At 38.9% G+C, this 18,410-nt stretch overlaps 1 protein-coding gene across 17 annotated transcripts in view; it reads left to right on the top strand.

Annotated features, from left to right (window-relative positions):
- Nucleotides 1-18,410, top strand: part of TRIP12 (thyroid hormone receptor interactor 12) — a 147,421-nt gene that overhangs the window by 40,657 nt on the left and 88,354 nt on the right. For 12 of the 17 annotated variants that reach the window (XM_032355070.1, XM_032355069.1, XM_032355067.1 and 9 more), the window contains exons 2-3: nucleotides 776-922; nucleotides 17,842-17,967. In XM_032355070.1, the coding sequence (XP_032210961.1) occupies nucleotides 825-922; nucleotides 17,842-17,967 (224 nt within the window). In that variant the 5' untranslated portion in view covers nucleotides 776-824. The remainder of the gene's footprint in view (nucleotides 1-775; nucleotides 923-17,841; nucleotides 17,968-18,410) is intronic. The other 5 variants (XM_032355081.1, XM_032355080.1, XM_032355078.1 and 2 more) reach the window with 1 other exon arrangement.

Genomic DNA, 18,410 nt, shown 5'->3' with positions numbered 1-18,410 from the left:
TTATAGAAATTTCACATTTATGATTAAGAACCATGCTTTGAGCTGAATTGTTAAACTTAGAATTATTCTCTCAATTTCTAACAACTCTTTGAGGTAGGTGATATACTGATTTCACAGAAGAGATAAATGAAATCTAGAGAATAAGTGTTTTGTCCAAGATCACAGCCAGCATAGCTGATGTTGAAATCTGGGATCTCTGGGACCATTTCTCAGTTCATTGTACTTGAGCCACTTTTTCCTCATTTCTCCATAGTTTTAAGGTTTCTTTTGTATTTACGATGGTTTTGTTATTCACAGCAATACTGTGAAGTAAGGATCACGTGTTGTTTTTAATTCTGTGGTTGAGGAGTTGGAGGCTAGAGGCTTTGGTTTGTACCAAGGCAGATTCCTTTAATAAAACCTGTTCTGTCACAGGACTTGACCTGTGGTATTCTGAGGTTGAGTGCAGTGCCCTTTCCTACCCACCACTGGAAGTGGAGAAGCAAAGATGAATTTCTGCTTGTGCTCTGTTTTTGAGAATTTCCTGGGTGTTCCATGCGAAATCTATGTTAATTTCATGTGCTGGGTTTGGACCACATGCCCTGAATTTGGTATATTCCTGACAATCTTACAAAATACGAATCAGATTTCAAATAAGATACTCTAGCATTGGTGAAGGCTGTACAGATTATTTACATAAAATTTCCCCTTCATCTTGGGTGCCCTTCATTTGGCCTCTGTGTTGTACCACATATAGCTGATCTTTCTCTCTCTCTCTCTGTTTTTTCCTTTTCAGTGAATGGTAGTGTCTAGAAAGGGTATGTCCCTTCAAGAGAGAGGTGCCAATGTCCAACCGGCCTAATAACAATCCAGGGGGGTCACTGCGACGTTCACAGAGGAACACTGCCGGGGCCCAACCACAAGACGACTCGATAGGAGGAAGGTATGTATTTGATCGTAATTTAAAAGTAATTGGTGAAAAAAAAGCATTTTTAAAAACTCATTATGTGGACGGAAACTGAAATGGTTCGCTACCAGTGGGTGAGCAAGTAACACAAATAGAACTGGAATTCAGAGCAGTCCTTTCATCATTTCCCAAACGTGCTAAGCTCAGAAAATAGTTGTCAGTCATTGACATTATCAGAAATCTAATTAAGGGTCACGAACATGGTATGTCCTGTTTGGTTTGCCCTCTCCACCTTACACGCATGCTCTCACTGGGCTTTCAGTTGATCGTTTGTGGTGCCTTTGCTTTATGATGCGTGTCTTTATTTACTTTAGAGAGGAAGCATCATTTGTTTTAAGATCTTGAGATCTTGAGACTAGCTTTTTGAGTTTTTCCCCCATCTTGTTTGACAGCATATGGACGCTGACAGGCTGGTGAGGCAGTCTGACTTTGTGGGCTATCACTTACTCATCATTTCCTTAGCGGTCTGCTATTTAGCAGGTTTTTCACTGGAATACTTGTATAGGAGGTAGTGTGAAGAATCAGATGCATTTCTCTGGAATAAAAATTCCTTGTCTCATTGAGCCAAGGACTGTCATTTTATGTATGAACTATTCTGAACTGTACTTACAAGGCCAAGGCCTAATTCTCTGACCCACGTTTAGCTTGCGGTTAGTAATGGCAAGATTATAATATGACTACCTGATAGGGGCATTACTGGGGGCATTACCATGTATATATTGTCCAGTAAATTATATTTAAAAAATGTCAATTGTGAAGAATATATCAACCTCTCCTGCTGATATTGGGCTGTTCGGTAGTTAAACGTACGGACTTTGGATGAGGACTGCGTTCAGTGCAGTGACCGTCTCTGCCGTTAAATAGCTGTGTGTCCTTTGTTCTGTCTTTCAGGAAACCTCAAGTTCTTCGTCACAGTGGGGGGATATCCATGTCATAGGGCTGTCAGTTAACTTCAGCAATTTGTGCCACACTGGGTAGCATGGTGCTTAGTACAGAGTTCTGTTCTGAACTTGGGTTACATTCAGATTCTTCTTTGTAGCAGCCACACTTTATTTATCTGTTGATTAAAAAATATCCATTATGAAAATATGGCGTGTTTCTTTTAGAGAATTTGGAAAACACAGAAGAGTGTCAAGGAAAACATCCTAACAGTTGAGATATTATCACTGTTAACACTGGCATAGTTTCCTTAGTTGTCTTTACACTCGTGAATATATAAGCTTGTATGTGCATGTGTTCACTCATAAGTACTCGTACTATTTTGAGGGTGCCTGGCTGGCCTAGCCAGGAAAGCATGTGACTGTTGATCTCAGTGTCATGAGTTTGAGCCCCATGTTTGGGCTCAGAGATTACTTTAAAAAAACATTAAGAAAATGTGTAAGTGGGACACCTGGGCGGCTCAGTCGGTTGAGCGGCTGCCTTCGGCTCGGGTCATGATCCCATCGTCCTGGGATTGAGTCCCGCATCGGGCTCCTTGCTCCACGGGGAGCCTGCTTCTCCCTCTGCCTCTGCTGCCACTCTGCCTGCCTGTGCGCGCACGCTCTCTCTCTCTCTCTCTCTCTCTGGCAAATAAATAAACAAAATCTTTAAAAAAAAAAAAAGTGTAAGTAACTTGAACCTTTTGCACAACTGCAGTTTTACATAGTACATACTCAAGTTCTATTTGAACTCTTGCTCATGACCGACATTTTGGTCTTCATATAGTACTCTGGTTCTAAAATCCACAGTGATGTTTCAGCACCATTGCCTTCCCTCTGTGTGTTGGTGTTGAATATTTTACTGTACTCCGTATTTTAAAAATACGAGTGGGAAATAGAAATGGAAGTGGTTAATGTTATAAAGATGTATTAGTTTAAGTAACTAATAAAGTTGTAATCAAGATGGAACTATAATTTGATTTGTAGATTGGCACACTTTTGCCATAGTTAATTTGCTTTAAGTCTGTCAGTCATATGTTCGGTTGGTGCAGCAACTGTGGAAAACAGTATGTAGATGCCTCAAAAAATTAAAAATAGAAACACCATGCAATTCAGTAATTCTTCTGCTGGGTATTTACCCAAAGAAGACAAGAACACTAATTCCAAAAGATACACGTACTCCTTCATTCATTTTAGCATAATTTATAATAGCCAAGTTATGGAAGCTCCCTAACCATCCATCATTTAGTGATTTCCTTTTTTTTTTTTTTTTTTTTTTTTTTTAAATTTTCTAAGAGACGGGGTCTCGCTGTGTTGCCCAGGCTGGAGTGCAGTGGCTATTCACAGGCGCGATCCCACTACTGATCAGCACGGGAGTTTTGATCTGCTCCGTTTCCGACCTGGGCCGGTTCACCCCTCCTTAGGCAACCTGGTGGTCCCCCGCTCCCGGGAGGTCACCATATTGATGCCGAACTTAGTGCGGACACCCGATGGGCATAGCGCACGAAGCCCAGAACTCCTGGGCTCAAGCGATCCTCCTGCCTCAGCCTCCCGAGTAGCTGGGACTACAGGCGCGCGCCACCGCGCCCTGCCATCATTTAGTGATTTAGATTGAGAATCTAGATTTAGATTTAGCGATGGATCAAGAAGATGTGGTATATGTATACAGTGGAATAACACTCAGCCATAAAAAAAAAAAAATGAAATCTTACCATTTGCAGCAACATGGAGAGAGCTAGAGGGACTTGTGCTAGTTGAATTAAGTCAGAAAGACAAATACCATATGATTTCACTAATATGTGTAATCTAAAAAGACAACAAACAAATTAAAAACAGAAACAGATTCATGCAGAGAACAACTTGGTAGTTGCCCAGAGGGGAGAGGGATGAATGGCAGGATGAGTGAAGTAGGTGAAGGGATTAAGAGTTCAAACTTTCAGTATTAAAATAAGTCACAGATGTGGAAAGTACAGCCTATAGAATATTGTCGGTAATGTTGTAATGTATGTTGACAGATGGTGACTACACTTACTGTGAGCACTGAGTTATGTATAGTTAGTTAGATCACTGTGTTGTTCACCTGAAACTAATATGACATTGCCAACCATACTTTGATAACAATTTGAAAAAAAAAAATTGTACGTTCAGTTGTGAAGGATAAAATTTTAAAATATGTTTGGAATGGCAGAAAACCTGCTAAAGAATATATAGCAGTGTATAATGAGGGTTTTAGTACTTAAATCCTTTCTCCGTTTCAGGAATGTAGCCTATTTCATTTCTTAAACTATTTTAACTTTTGCATGTATTCAAAAAACATTCTAGCAAAATTAGCACGTTAAAGAGGACCAAGTCCTACCATCCTCCCCCTTAAAACTCAGTATCATTTGTGTCATTTGCTTTGCTTAAAACACGACTTCTAAAATCTTTTATGTTCCACTGTGTGGCTATCCCATAATTTGTAGTAATTCTGAAAAAAAATATATATGTATTTTCTTTCTTTTATGTAGATAAGTATAATTATGGTCAGGACATTCAAATTTAGGATATTAGCCAAAAAAATCTTAACAGTTTGACTAAGAATGTAAATTAGGAGATACTCGTTCAAATTTATTTTCTCTTCTTAGCTTGATTCTTCGCTCAGGAAAGAATCTCGAACCTGGGAAGGACCTTTTTATCAAAGCCCAGGCTGACATTGAAAGCCCTGTAGAATGTTCTCTACTAGAAGTGACCTAATCTCTAGAAACCTCTCTGGTGATTTTGGGAGTGAGAGAGAGAGAGGAATGGGATAAGTTGAAAGGGAGCAGTTACAACTATATTTTCATTCTCTTTATCTGACTCCTCTTGATTAGCTTTCCTAAGTAAAATGCTGTTATTGTCAGCTTTTGATTCAGAAGTAGTCCTTATCTTGAAAATGACAGCACCCCACTCATAGTGGGGTGGTTAAGCATCTGCCTCCAGGTCAGGTCATGATCTCAGGGTGTGGGATGGAGCCCTGTGTCGGTCCTGCCCTTTGCTTGACGGGGAGCCTGCGGGAGCCTGCTTCTCCCTTTGCCTGCCACTCCCCCTGCTTGTGCACCCTTTCTGTCAAATAAATAAATAAAACCTTTAAACAAAAAGAAAAGAAAGAGAAAATGTACTCCTCGTGATACAGTGATTGGACTCATGGTCATAACAGCATCCATAGCAAGAGCAGTGCACTATTGTGTGTTTTAAGTTAAAAAAATATTTATACATGTTCTTCCAGTGGAGAGTCACAGAAACTCCTGAGTGAGAAAAAGTGTGTTGTCCCTGTTCTCTGAATGTGGTAGTTTTCTCAACTTTATACAGTTAGTGTGTAGAGTCAGGACCTGATTTCCAACCACTTGACTCTGAAGTCAGTGATTTTTTTCATAATGCTGAACTGTTGTTACTGCACAAACCACTTAATCCATACAATAGAGGACTTGGAGGAGGGTATGAAGTATGTATAATGGAAGAATATTAGCTCATTCAGTTGAGGACATAAGTAGCATTTTTCCCTCCTAGAATTTTTAAAATCATTCATTTTTAAAATTCACTTTGCATAGCTTCCTTCCTGTGACCATTCCTTCCCTCAAATCAAGGTCACTTACCTTTCCTTTTTCTTTTTCGAAGAATAGTTTTCATTCATCTTCAGCTAATAGAAATTAGGATCTTTGGTGTATATTTAATCTCCCCTGATTATTTTCTCTGCTCTGTTTTCCTCTATCCATAAATGAACTAGATTTCTTCCTCTTCTGTGATTTCTCTCTTTACCTTCTATAGTTTTTTGGGCTGTAGCTGATCTGTTCTTTTTTCTGTTCTCTGTCAGATTTGTTTTTGAGAGAGGGAGCGATAGAGCTGAGGGAGGGGAGAGAATCTTCAGCAGGCTGTACTCCCAGCATGGAGCCCAACACAGTCCTCTCACTACCCTGGGATCCCGACCTGAGCCAGAATCAAGAGTCAAGGTGCTTAACCTGACCGAGCCACTGCCCCTCTCTGTCAGAATTTTTGATGGAGTGAGGAAATGCTTGAATCCAGTCTACTCCACCTTCCCATCCCCTTTAAAAAAATTTGTATGCAAAGTTTAAATTACTTACTATGAACTCAGTTGTAAGGCCTGTAGGTAATAACTTTTTTTTAACATTGTTAGAGCGGGGACTTTTAAAAAAAATTTTTAGACAGTATTAATTTCACAGAAAGGAATTAGATTGGTGTTTTGCTTTAAAATCTGTTTCAATTGGATGCGATACAGAAAAGCACAAAAAGAGCATGAATATCTAGAGATAAAGTTTGTGTTAACATTTTGATTTTTATCTGTCTTGAAAATACAATTTAGCATGTAACTTATTACACTGTAAATACAGTTTTGAATCCTGTTTCTTTTGAAAGCTCAGCATCCTAACAGGTTTTGTTGGTAATTGTTTACAAATGGCCATTGACTTACTGAATCATAGTAATGTAAATGTTATATATTATATATATTTTATATGTAACATTTTCCAAAATTGTATATAACATTTTCCCAAATTACTTTTTAGTTTTTGGATAGTTAAATGTTTGCAGGGGGAAGGTTGTTGCTTATGCTTAAATGTTTGTATTTCAGGTGCCTTTTAAGGATAGGTTCCCGGAAGTGAAATTGCTTGGTCAAAGGGAGTTTTTTATGGTCAACTTGTTTCACAAGATGGTCAGCTTTTTCAGCCATTTACTTCTTGTCATCATCAGGAAAAAGAGTGCTTTTCCTCATCATGCTGTTCATGTTATTTTCACCTTGTCAGTTGGATACAGAAAAAAAATAATCTGTTTTATTTCATTGGCGTTTCCATATAATGAGGTTAAGCATTGGAAAAATAGGTTTAAGGAATGAGATGTGAGTGAGAACATTTTTCAACATAAGTATAACTAGTAAGTTAGTATGTGTTGTGAGTCTCCCTCATACAACTGTACAGTAGAACTGACCTTTAAAGTCACTCAGCTGACGTGAGCCCCTCTTGTAACAGCAGCCATCTTTTGTTGAATTGCCTCCCTCAGTTCTTCACCCCTGCAGTTTGAATGGTAGGTGTTCTTTACCAACATGATCATACTCTGCTCTTGGCTGCCCGTTGCCTAGTCTTTTGCCAAAGCTGGGAGAATATGCAGTCCTCCATTGTTCTGAGCTCATTGGTGGGACTGGGGTGGTCACATGATTCAAATTGGAAACTTTCTCTTTCCTGGTAGCAAAGAGAAGATGTGAATCTGAAGTTGCCAAATGGCACATCTCCTGCCTTAGGGAAGAAGAGGGACAGGCAGAGAAAAGCAAATACATAATTTCTGGCAAGTTTGAGTTCTTAGTTCTTTAGAACTATGTTGACTTCTGTCTTCTCTATGTTTGATTGTTCAGCTGTTTTGCAGCTGGAGATATGTGTATTATATTTAAAGATTTTGTTTTTGTTTGAGAGAGAGAGAGAGAGAGAGAGAACATGTGCAAGCAGGAGGAGGGGCGGGGGAGGAAGAACCACAAGTAGACTCTGCCCTGAGCTGGGAGCCCAACATGGGGCTTACTCCCACAGCCTCAAGATTACCAGCTGAGCTGCCCACGTGCCCTGCATGTGTATTATTTTAATAAAGCTTCTTTTGGCTTTTTTTTTTTTTTTAAGATTTTATTTTATTTATTTGGCAGAGAGAGGAGGAAGCAGGCTCCCCACTGAGCAGAGAGCCCAATGTGGGGCTCGATCCCAGGACCCTGGGATCATGACCCGAGCCGAAGGCAGACGCTTTAACCCACTGAGCCACCCAGGCGCCCTGCTTCTTTTGGCTTTATTAAAGAGCCCTGTCCTGTCTTCACTTACTTGTAATCCAAACTCCGTATAAGATTGTGTTCATCCATTTGTAGAACACCATGCTGGTAGGCTCCATCCATGCTGGAGGGTAGTTATAAAAATGAGAGGAGAAAGCCTTTATGGCAAGCTGTTCCAACTCAGTAGGGGAAATGGGCATGTAGGTGATAATTAGAGTCAGGTGAGAGACATTTCTAGCGATGACCTCATTGATTTGGGTTCTGAAGGCTAAAGAAGCAGTTGCAAAGCAGGTGGTACATATCAGCTGTATTTGTCTCTACTTGACATGTGGTCATTAGTTAGAGGGTGTGGATTTTATTTCTAATTTTTGTACCACTTGCTGCTTTCCTCTGAAGTGATAGGTGTTCAACAAATATTAGTGTGGGTTTGAAATAAGAAAGTTGACTTCCTTGGCATTTCTAGGCACAGAAATAGGACCATCTTTTATGGGAATGGTCATGAAAAGATGATTGGAGTGAAGGCAGAGTTGAAATAGGACAGGGTTGAAATGGGCTACATAAGAGGATGGGTGAGAATATGCTACAGGAACTCTATTTAAACGATCTAGCCACCAGAACACATGTCTGTCCTGGGTCAGCTGGTGGCTCTTCTCTGTGTCTGCACATTCAGGGATTAACGCAGATTGCTCCAGCAAGAAAGCATGGAGGAATTGCCCTCTGCCTCTCCAAAGCTTCCCCCAGAAGGGATTCATTTCCGCTCACATTCCCTTGACAGAACAAGTTGTATGGCTCTACATAATTTCCGAGTAGTTTGGCAAGTGCCACCCTACCATGTGTTCTGGTCAGAGAAGAAATAGAATATTTGTAAACTGCACATTATAACTGTCAAAGGCCTTTGAAACATTTTTTTTACTCTTGTACCATGTCTACAACAGACCGTTTGTTTCCTTCCCGAAATTCTACTTGGCGCAACATAGCCATGCATACAGTGTATTTTCTTCACATCTCCTACTTAATTCACCAGTAGGATACCTTTTTTATATTTTGTGTGTGTGTGTGTGCGTGCGCATGCGCGCCTCCTGTCTCTTTTTTTATCCTGACCTCTACAGGTGGAAGTTCAAGCTTTATTTATTCTCTTTGTGAGGACGAGAATGTTAATGGCAGACATGGTTAGTGTAGTATGAAAATGACTTCATTGTTTCTTGAGACTAAATTGAAACCACGTTTATAAAAACATATACTGGAGTTAGCCAGGTAGCTGGTTAACTTGCTCCTTTCAGTAATGGTGAATCTTACTGTTACAGTTAGGTGCTCTGAGTTTTAGCCTCCCAACCATGTACGCATATACTCTTTCGCTCCTAGCATTGTTTTGGTAGTGCTGAGAAGGCTAGTCTGTCCCATCAGGTCTTTGGGCTGGGAGGCAAGATTTACAGTGTTGTGTTAAACAGTGGCACAGTTGCATTTGGTCCAAGGATGAACAGAGGCTAGTAGTTGGAGGTTTTTCACATAGGATTTTATTTATTTATTTATTTGATAGTGAGTGAGGTAGAGAGCACACGTGGGGGGAGGACAGAGGGAGACGGAGAAGCAGGCTCTCCACTGAGCGGGGAGCCCAATGTGAGAGTGGATTCCAGGACCCTGGGATCATGACCTGAGCCAAAGGCAGGCACTTAACTGACTGAGCCACCAGGTGCCCCTTACACATAGGGTCTTCATAGTTAAGTTTTTTCTTGGACCAGCAAAATAATATCTTAAGTGTTTTGTAAATTTCTTTGCAGTATAGATTTCTTGCTTTAATCACTAGTATGAGATTGTGTTTAAAAGTCACATGATAAGCATATTGGAAACCCATAAGGTGTCAGCTGCCATAGATTTTTCATTTCCTTAACTGAGGCTTTGCTTTGATTCTTCTGTCCCTCTATATTGAGTGAATCTGATGTTCCACACACCAGGTTTTACGATTGCTTTCTCAGTATCGGAATGCTTTCCTAGAAGAGTATGGGCGTGAATGAAAAAAGGAATATATACAAATGCTCCTTCCATAGTTAAACAGCAAGTTTAGCATCCCACATGGAAGGCTGTTTCTTGGTAATAGGGAAAGCAAAAGAAAGCAGGAGGACTCTTTTTCCACACACTTTCTTTCATTTTTCTTGCATATCATTTGCAAAGCCTTAAGTCATTTAATTTGATGTGTATACAATCAGGGCAGAGATACCAAAATGGATAGGAAAAATTTCATAGCTGTAGATGCAGGCCTTTTCCTTTGACCCTGAATCCCTACTATGTATAGCTGCGGGGTTTCAGGTTCAGAGAGTCAGAATGCCTGGGCTCAGTCTTAGCTTTCCTGCCTAGGGGCCTACATCTTTTTTTCTTTTTTCTTTCTTTTTTTTTTTTTGAAAGATTTTATTTATTCATTTGACAGAGATAGATCACAAATAGGCAGAGAGGCAGGCAGAGGGGGGGGGGGGGAAGCAGGCTCCCTGCTGAGCAGAGAGCCCGATGTGGGACTCGATCCCAGGACCCTGAGATCACGACCCGAGCCGAAGGCAGTGGCCTTACCCACTGAGCCACCCAGGTGCCCCGGGCCTACATCTTTAGAGTAGAAATAGACCTGCCTTGGGTGTCTTTTGAGGATTAAGTTGGTAATGCATTTAAAAAATGTGAGGGCTCCTGGGTGGCTCAGTGGGTTAAGCCGCTGCCTTCGGCTCGGGTCGTGATCTCAGGGTCCTGGGATCGAGTCCCGCATCGGGCTCTCTGCTCGGCGGGGAGCCTGCTTTCTCCTCTCTCTCTCTCTGCCTGCCTCTCTGCCTACTTGTGATGTCTCTCTGTCAAATAAATAAATAAAAAATCTTAAAAAAAAAAAAATGAATGTGAGGTTTATTGCATAACCACACCTTTAAAAGTATGTATTCTGGGATCATCTTAAAAAGTTTTTACTTACGTAGTTACAAAAACCAATGTACCTCTGAAATACTAAAGACTATGTCACTAATCTACCACTGATCACTAATTTACTTTGGATTATGTTGGTGTTTATATTCCCTTACCCAACTCCTTTGTGAAATGTGGGGGGTGAAAGCATATTGAGCTGTTTGGTCTCCACTTGGGGGCCATTTTTTTCCACAGGTTTTTTTTTTTTTTTTTTTAAGATTTTATTTATTTATTTGACACAGAGATCGCAAGTAGGCAGAGAGGCAGGCAGAGAGAGAGAGAGGAGGAAGCAGGCTCCCTGCTGAGCAGAGAGCCTGATGCAGGACTCGATCCCAGGACCCTGAGATCATGACCTGAGCCGAAGGCAGAGGCTTAACCCACTGAGCCACCCAGGTGCCCTTTTCCACAGTTTTGATTACATTCAGTCCCTCTGCCTTGTTTCTGTTACACAGTAAAGTACAGACTATAGTTTATTCATCCCTCTTCCGTATTGCTTGGGTCGTTGAACATAAGAATTTTTTGGTTTTGCCTTGCTGTTTGTAATGCTGTAAATCTCCTACTGCAGACTATTACCAAAGGACAAAATCTAGATCCTTTGACAAGGCATTTAAGCCCTAGCCTGTCCTTTCAACCCTGGTTCCCAATGTAGCTCTGTGCTCAGGGAAATTCATATCATTGGCCAGGTGCCATGTGGGTTTCATATTTTCCTCTCTCTGCTTTTGCCTATAATCTGCTTTTGACTCAAATGTTCTTTTTCTTCAGCTTTTCATTCTTAGAATGTGGTTTAAATCCATGTAGTCTATAAAGCCTGGATTCTCCTGCTAGTAGTAATTTCTCCCTGTGTTGGGAACTTTATAGCACCTGGTAGATCACTTTGTTTTATGAGGCACTGACCTGTTTGAGGACAGGAACTCAGCTGTGTGTTACCCGTATTTATATGCCTTGTCATGACTTGCATATATTTGAGTTGGCATACCTAACAAATCTGGTGAAATGAGAAGCTTGTTACAGTAGTTCTCAAGTCTGTTTTATTGATCTAATGCTCCCATCCTGTAATGTGATCATAGAGTGCAAACATCTTTATTATGATGCCCCTTTGTTAGCTTGAAATGAATTAAGAAATACAACATACATGCCTAAGCAGTTTAGAAACATAAAGTGTTTCTTTTTTTTTTTTTTTTTTTTTTTTTAAGATTTTATTTATTTATCAGAGAGAGAGGCGGGAGAGAGCAAGCACAGGCAGACAGAAGAATAGCAGGCAGAGGCAGAGGGAGAAGCAGGCTCCCTGCTGAGCAAGGAGCCCGATGTGGGACTTGATCCCAGGACGCTGGGATCATGACCTGAGCCGAAGGCAGCTGCTTAACCAACTGAGCCACCCAGGCGTCCCCATAAAGTGTTTCTAAATATATAGAATGTGTAAGCATTTTTATAAGGGTGAGAATTAGCAAGTAAAAGGAAAACAGTTGGTACCAAAAGATTTCAATAGGTAAATGCTTGGGCTCATTGACACAAGATGACACTATATTCATACGCTTGCATTTATATTTGAATTTATTGAATGTGGCAGCTACAGCAACATGCTCAAATGCCATAAGCAACATTTCATTGTAGACTTTTCCCGAATGACACATGACCCTTGGTAAAGCTGCAAAAAATGCAATCTTTTGTTGATTCCCATAGATTGCTAGAGAAATTTATGTATATTAAAAACCATGCAAACCAAATACAAGCTGAGAAATTATGAGAATGTATTATTTTATCTATATCGTGGCCAGATTTCAAGTTTTTTCATAAGGTTTTCATGTATTACCAAGGCTACTTGAAATCTGTGGGTCATGGGACAGTTTTTCATTTTGTCTGTTCTATATTGCATGACTTTTTTTTTTCATCTCTAGTCCACATCTGCTAAAAGGTAATAGCGCCTGGTTCCCTAACGTGTTTTCATAATGTTCCCTACAGGGAGAACCACTGATGTTTAAAACATTGCTTTATTTAAAAAGTTCTTTACGGTAAATGACATAATCAATATATTAGCATTTTGCCATAACTAAACATAGGAACATTGGTCAAACTACTCAGCTTTTGTTTTGTGATTGAAAATAGGAAAACAGTACATTTTGCTGAGAACATTAGTGAGTTTTTTGTTTTGTTTTTGCTTTTAAAGATTTAATTTATTTATTTGACACAGAGAGAGAGAGAGTGCGCGCATGAGAGAGGGAACGCAAGCACAGGGAGAGGGAGAGGGAGAAGCCGGCTTCCCATAAAGTAGGGAGCCCGTTGTGGCGCTGTATCCCAGGACTCTGGGATCATGACCTGAGCCAAAGGCAGACGTGTAATGTAACGACTGAGCCACCCAGGCGCCCCGAGTTTTTTGTTTAAAGTAATTTAAATGAACTTTCCACCCTCATTATTGAAAAACCAGTGACTTATTTAAAACATGCATTTAATTTAGAAGACAGAATTATAAGAATGCGTTTAATGTAAAAAAATTTTAAAAAGCATAAAAATGCACGCATATCTGTATGCACATACAAAACACAAATTTGGATATTTAAGCCCCAAATCATTTGAGTTTGGTAGTATGTACATGTATTTGAACTGTGAATATGTCTGGCATGAAAATTAGTTTCAAACAATATTTAATACCTGTGACATAAAGTGTTAAGTGGTTACTTACAATTGGGCACTCATTTCACATTAAGACAAGAATGAGTTCTTTGATAAAAGATTTTATTCTTAATTAGGTGGCGTCTGGATTAGAGATGGTTTTTAACCTTTTGGACTACAAGTATTTTATTAAATAGTAGTAAAGGTAAATTGAAGTATCTAGAAGGGGCAGTCAACTATGATTTGCCCAGAAGTCAGCAAGAGGCATTTAGGTCTTAAAGCCACACAACCCAGAGTAGATTAGTCTGTTCTATTGTAACCTGGGTTTCTTTAATGTGAGTTGGACCACATATACTTGCTAAATAGGGAAATGTGTCATTATAACATGGAAATGGTGTTGATTCACAGGCAGTTTTTCCTGTCCTGTTACTACATGAGCTGAAGTGGAATAGACTTTGAATTAGCGTGGAAGATTCGGTAATCTATGAAGATCTTATGAAAAAAACTTAAATCACTTAGTGCAAGAAATAGCTAGCTCAGTGCCTTTCAGAACCACTACGCTTTGCACTGTTGAACACGTGAAGGAAGCTCAAAACCACTTATTCCTGTATTTATAGTGAAAGAAAATGAGAAAAAGGAAAGCATCCCCCGGAATTGTATTTTTAATTCTGAAGCTGGTCTTAAGAGAAGATGTCTTTAAAAATTCACACTTAAAACAAGAAAGTACAAAAATAAGATTCCAAAGAGTGGGCCAACTGTGATTATTGGTGCAAATGTTAGTGGAGATTTAATCTTTAAAATTGGTGATGTTTTTGTTAGGAACGTGATTATAAAATAACATAGGTTTGAGTGCTCTGTGCCCAGTCATATTTTCACCATTAGACTGGTTATTTTTAGTGAGTGATTTTCCTCCCCACCCAGGAATATGCATAGGATGATATAAACCTCCTGAATATATACCCACCCACTTTTCCACCTATCCTTGGGCTGTAATTTACTAAATGGGCTTATTCTGGTGCTTTTCAAAAGAGTTTGTCATGAATTTGACTGTGTTATTTTTGCAAATTTGATTGTAGTGGCTATAAATTTTACTGGGTCTTAGATTATGCTTTTTAATGAAAGTTAATGTTGAGCATTAAGGCCTGATAAATGAGGGAATTGGTGAAATGAGCGAAAAGGCATCAAGGCTTGTTGAGTGTTGAATCCTGTGATACTCTAATTGGCTATTCTAGATTGGGCGTTACTATTTTATGGAGATTTACTTTACAGTATTCTAAGCATTAATAATTTATAAATGGGCATAATAAAACAGAGCCCTGCTTTGGGAGGCCACATATTGTTTCTTTATGGTACCATCTGGTTGCCTACTCTCTTCTGGTAAGCCAAGGGTTAGAAAACTGTGTATGGGGATGCCTGGGTGGCTCAGCTGGTTAAGCAGCTGCCTTCAGCTCAGGTCATGATCCCAGCGTCCTGGGATCGAGTCCCACATAGGGCTCCTTGCTCGGCAGGGAGCCTGCTTCTCCCTCTGCCTCTGCCTGCCATTCTGTCTGCCTGTGATTGCTTGCTCTCCCTCTCTCTCTAACAAATAAATAAAATCTTTAAAAAAAAAAAAAAAAAAAAAAAAAAAGAAAACTGTGTATGACCCCCCCAGGATAGATCCAGCTTCCCGCTTATTTTTATAAATAAAAATTTGATCAGAATGTAGCCGTGCCCTTTTTTTTTTTTTTACATATTGTTTATAATTGTTTATGTGACACCCTAATATTGCCCACAAAGCCAGAAGTATTACTACCCTTGACAGAAAATGTATTAAGACCCTGCTAAATACTGGGTCTAAGGGTAGTAATGATCACTATTTAATGTTTTGGAATGTTTTTAACCAGTCTTCAGTAGGAATGTTACACTTAATTTTAGGAAAGGTGCAGTCAGGTGAATGTGGGCATTGTTGGTTTTTGTTTTTGTTTTTGTTTTTTAAAGATTTTATTTATTTATTTGACAGAGATCCCAAGTGGGCAGAGAAGCAAGGCAGAGAGAAAGGAGGAAGCAGGCTCCCCACGGAGCAGAGAGCCCGATGTGGGGCTTGATCCCAGGACCCTGGGATCATGACCTGAGCTGAAAGCAGAGGCTTTAACCCACTGAGCCACCCAGGCGCCCCGGCATTGTTGGTTTTAAGCTAGTTTTGGGAGTTTCAGTTTCTAAGCTGGGTAGCTCCCCACCCCCATTGTGATGAAATTTTGAGTATTTATCTGATAAATCCTTTTTTAGGTCACGAAGGTATAAGAACAATAGAAACCCAGGAGTTCATTTAAGTGGCTATAAAGTTAGGTCTGTTGAAGAGCCAGGAACAATTTTTGGGGGTAAAAAGAGGAGGGCTGCTGCCTTCTACATCACTCTCAGCATTGGACTGATGTTGGTGAGATTCTGTTGACAAAGAGAATGAATTTTCTCCCCCATCCTCTAGTTCCTCTAGTTATTAACTAGGAATATATATATGGTAAACATTTGTTAAGACTGCCGTTTGAATATTTAATGGAATGTTATCACAAAGTCATATAACTCTAGAGGAAGTTTCCTTTTTTTTTTTAAAGATCTTTTTTATTTATTTGACAGAGATCACAGGTAGGCAGAGAAGCAGGCAGAGAAAGAGGAGGAAGCAGGCTCCCTGCTGAGCAGAGAGCTGGATGCAGGGCTCCATCCCAAAACCCTGGGATCATGACAAAACCCTGTGATCATGACCTGAGCCAAAGGCAGAGAGGCTTTAACCCACTGAGCCACCTAGGCGCCCCGGAGGAAGTTTTCTTTTAAAATGATTTTAAAATTACGACCAAGGACTACAGCAAGGGATATTTTAAATTTTGTAATGAAGTAGAAATTGTGATTCAATTAAAAATGAAACCTTTGCAGACTTGACTAAAATAAAAATAAAGAGAACCTGAATGACATAACTTACAGGGTCTGTTCTATGGATATTAAATTGTATACCTTGAAAATATAACATTATACCTTTTAAAAAGTAATTAGGGTGACTTAAAAATTTACTCAGTTCCATTTCTTTTTTTTTTTAATAGAACTCTCAGATCTGTTAGTAAAAGTGTAACAAAAACAAAGCAGTTTCTAGAAATTAAATCTCTTTAATAGGAAACTCATGGGTTATAACAGAATTTCAGTCTGCATTGGAAGAATATCTAGGAAAGATGCAAACTAAATCACAGTGGGTACATCTTAAAAGATTCATCTTGGATACACTTCGAAAAAATACATGTATCTTGAAAAATGCTTATATTCATTACTACAGTCAAGACTAAGAACACTATACTAGTAAGTCTTTAGAAAGTGCTAGCCTGTCATATATTAAAACCTTAAAAATGAAAATGATACTACAGTTCCAAAAATTTTTTTTTCGTTGAGAAGCTAATTTCATACCTTCTTTCAAGAATCTAGTAATGAACTCTTCTGGAAAAATGGAAGAAAAAAAGTAAGAGATGAGAAACCTTAAAGCATCTTTTTGAAGAAATGGTGGAACTTTTATGATATGTTAAGAACTATATGGCAACCTTACAGATTCAATTAGAATGGTCATGTGAGGTTTCAGGGTCTTATTTCTAAGTTCCTTGGAGATGATGTTCAGAATGAAAGCCTTTAAAGAAATTTTTTTTAACAGCTTTGGTATTAATGAAACTTTGGTCTTCTTATCAGAATATGCTCTTTTAATGTTATTTACGTGAAAGATGGATGTTAGCTGTGAATTAAAATAGTTGCATCTTTTAACGTTACTATCTCTCACAGACTATGTAACACCAGCTTTTCTGGGTATATATTAATGCATGCTCTCTTTTTATTGCTTATGTAAATGTAATGTAATCATTGAGATTAAAAAAAAAATCTAACAACTGAAAAACAGTTTATTCATGTCCTACCAGCTTGCTCTGAGAACAGTGCTGGCACAGAATTTGTATTACAAATACAACCCAACTGTATATCAGTGATGGACTCTCTTGAATGTTTTGAATATTTTGTGGTCAATTCTTTATCTCTTTTTCAAGGACTTGGTTTTTGGTGTGCTTTCTATTGATTAGTGCATTGCATTTTTAGCAAATACCATTTTATCGATTTCATGTAAGTTTATTTACTGTTTAGTGCTTCTAATGATTTTCCGTGTAAAATCAGTTTGAGAATTGATTCCTTCTGCCTCTGCATTTACTGTGCTAACCTGAATTATAATCTGCAAATTGGGAATCAGTATCCTTGTGGGATCACAGACTGCCTCTTCTGTAAAGCTTTTAAGCTGTTATACTCACATTATCTATTAAAAAGTAGTGTTTAGAACTAAAGGCTGGATTTGCATTTGCAAACATTTAGCATATATGAGTGTGCAGTACAATTGTTGAAAAATTCTTTATTGCTTAAGTAACTATAGTATTGCTATTCAGTTATGAAAGTTGGTAATAAACGACCTGCACTCTTGGGTTTTGAGGTATTCGTTCTAAGGCAGGCATTTGGCAAAATTATTTGGTAGAACAATAATTATGGAAATATTTGGGGAAAGGGTAGGGTGAACAGTAAAGAATTGGGAGACTTAAAAAAAAATGAAACATAATTCACATTTCAGTACTGTATTTGCATCTCAGTTTCCTGATAGATTTCTGTTTTGATTTTTCTGCTGACAGGTCACATTTAGGGCAGGCAAAACATAAGGGATATAGCCCTCCTGAGAGTAGAAAATCTAATTCTAAGGCACCCAAAGTGCAGTCTAATACTACTTCTGAACTGTCAAGGGGACACCTTTCTAAAAGGTAAATCTTCACATTGCTTGTACATTTTCAAGGCAGAATTATTTGCATTTGAATCATTGCATAAATTAAAATTTAGCAGGTCATCGCAAGATGTTGTGATACGTGTTTTCATTATTCCCTGATTGTAACTTTGAGGATTAATAGTTTACTTTGCAGTGGTGTCAATGCAGTAAGCTCTAGACAATGTATTTTTGCCCTTGGAGAGCTGTGAGGTTCCCCTTTTGATTAACAAACCTTTATGGGCGTCTGAAATGCCACCCCCCCTTTTTTTTTAAGGTTTTGCTTTTAGTTTTTTCTTGGTAGAGCCAAAGGTCAGTGATTTCTTAAGATCTAATTGACAGGAGTCTTTTAGAAAGGTATGGTACTATATAATCTCTTACCTTCGTTTTGACAGTGCATACATAAGTGGTTATGTATTTCAGGCTTTGACAAAGAAGTTGTAT

This window comes from Mustela erminea, chromosome 8 (genome assembly GCF_009829155.1).
Source record: "Mustela erminea isolate mMusErm1 chromosome 8, mMusErm1.Pri, whole genome shotgun sequence".
NCBI lineage: Eukaryota > Metazoa > Chordata > Mammalia > Carnivora > Mustelidae > Mustela > Mustela erminea.
The sequence above is the reverse complement of the archived record's forward strand: the minus strand, read 5'-3'. Positions and strand labels throughout refer to the sequence as shown.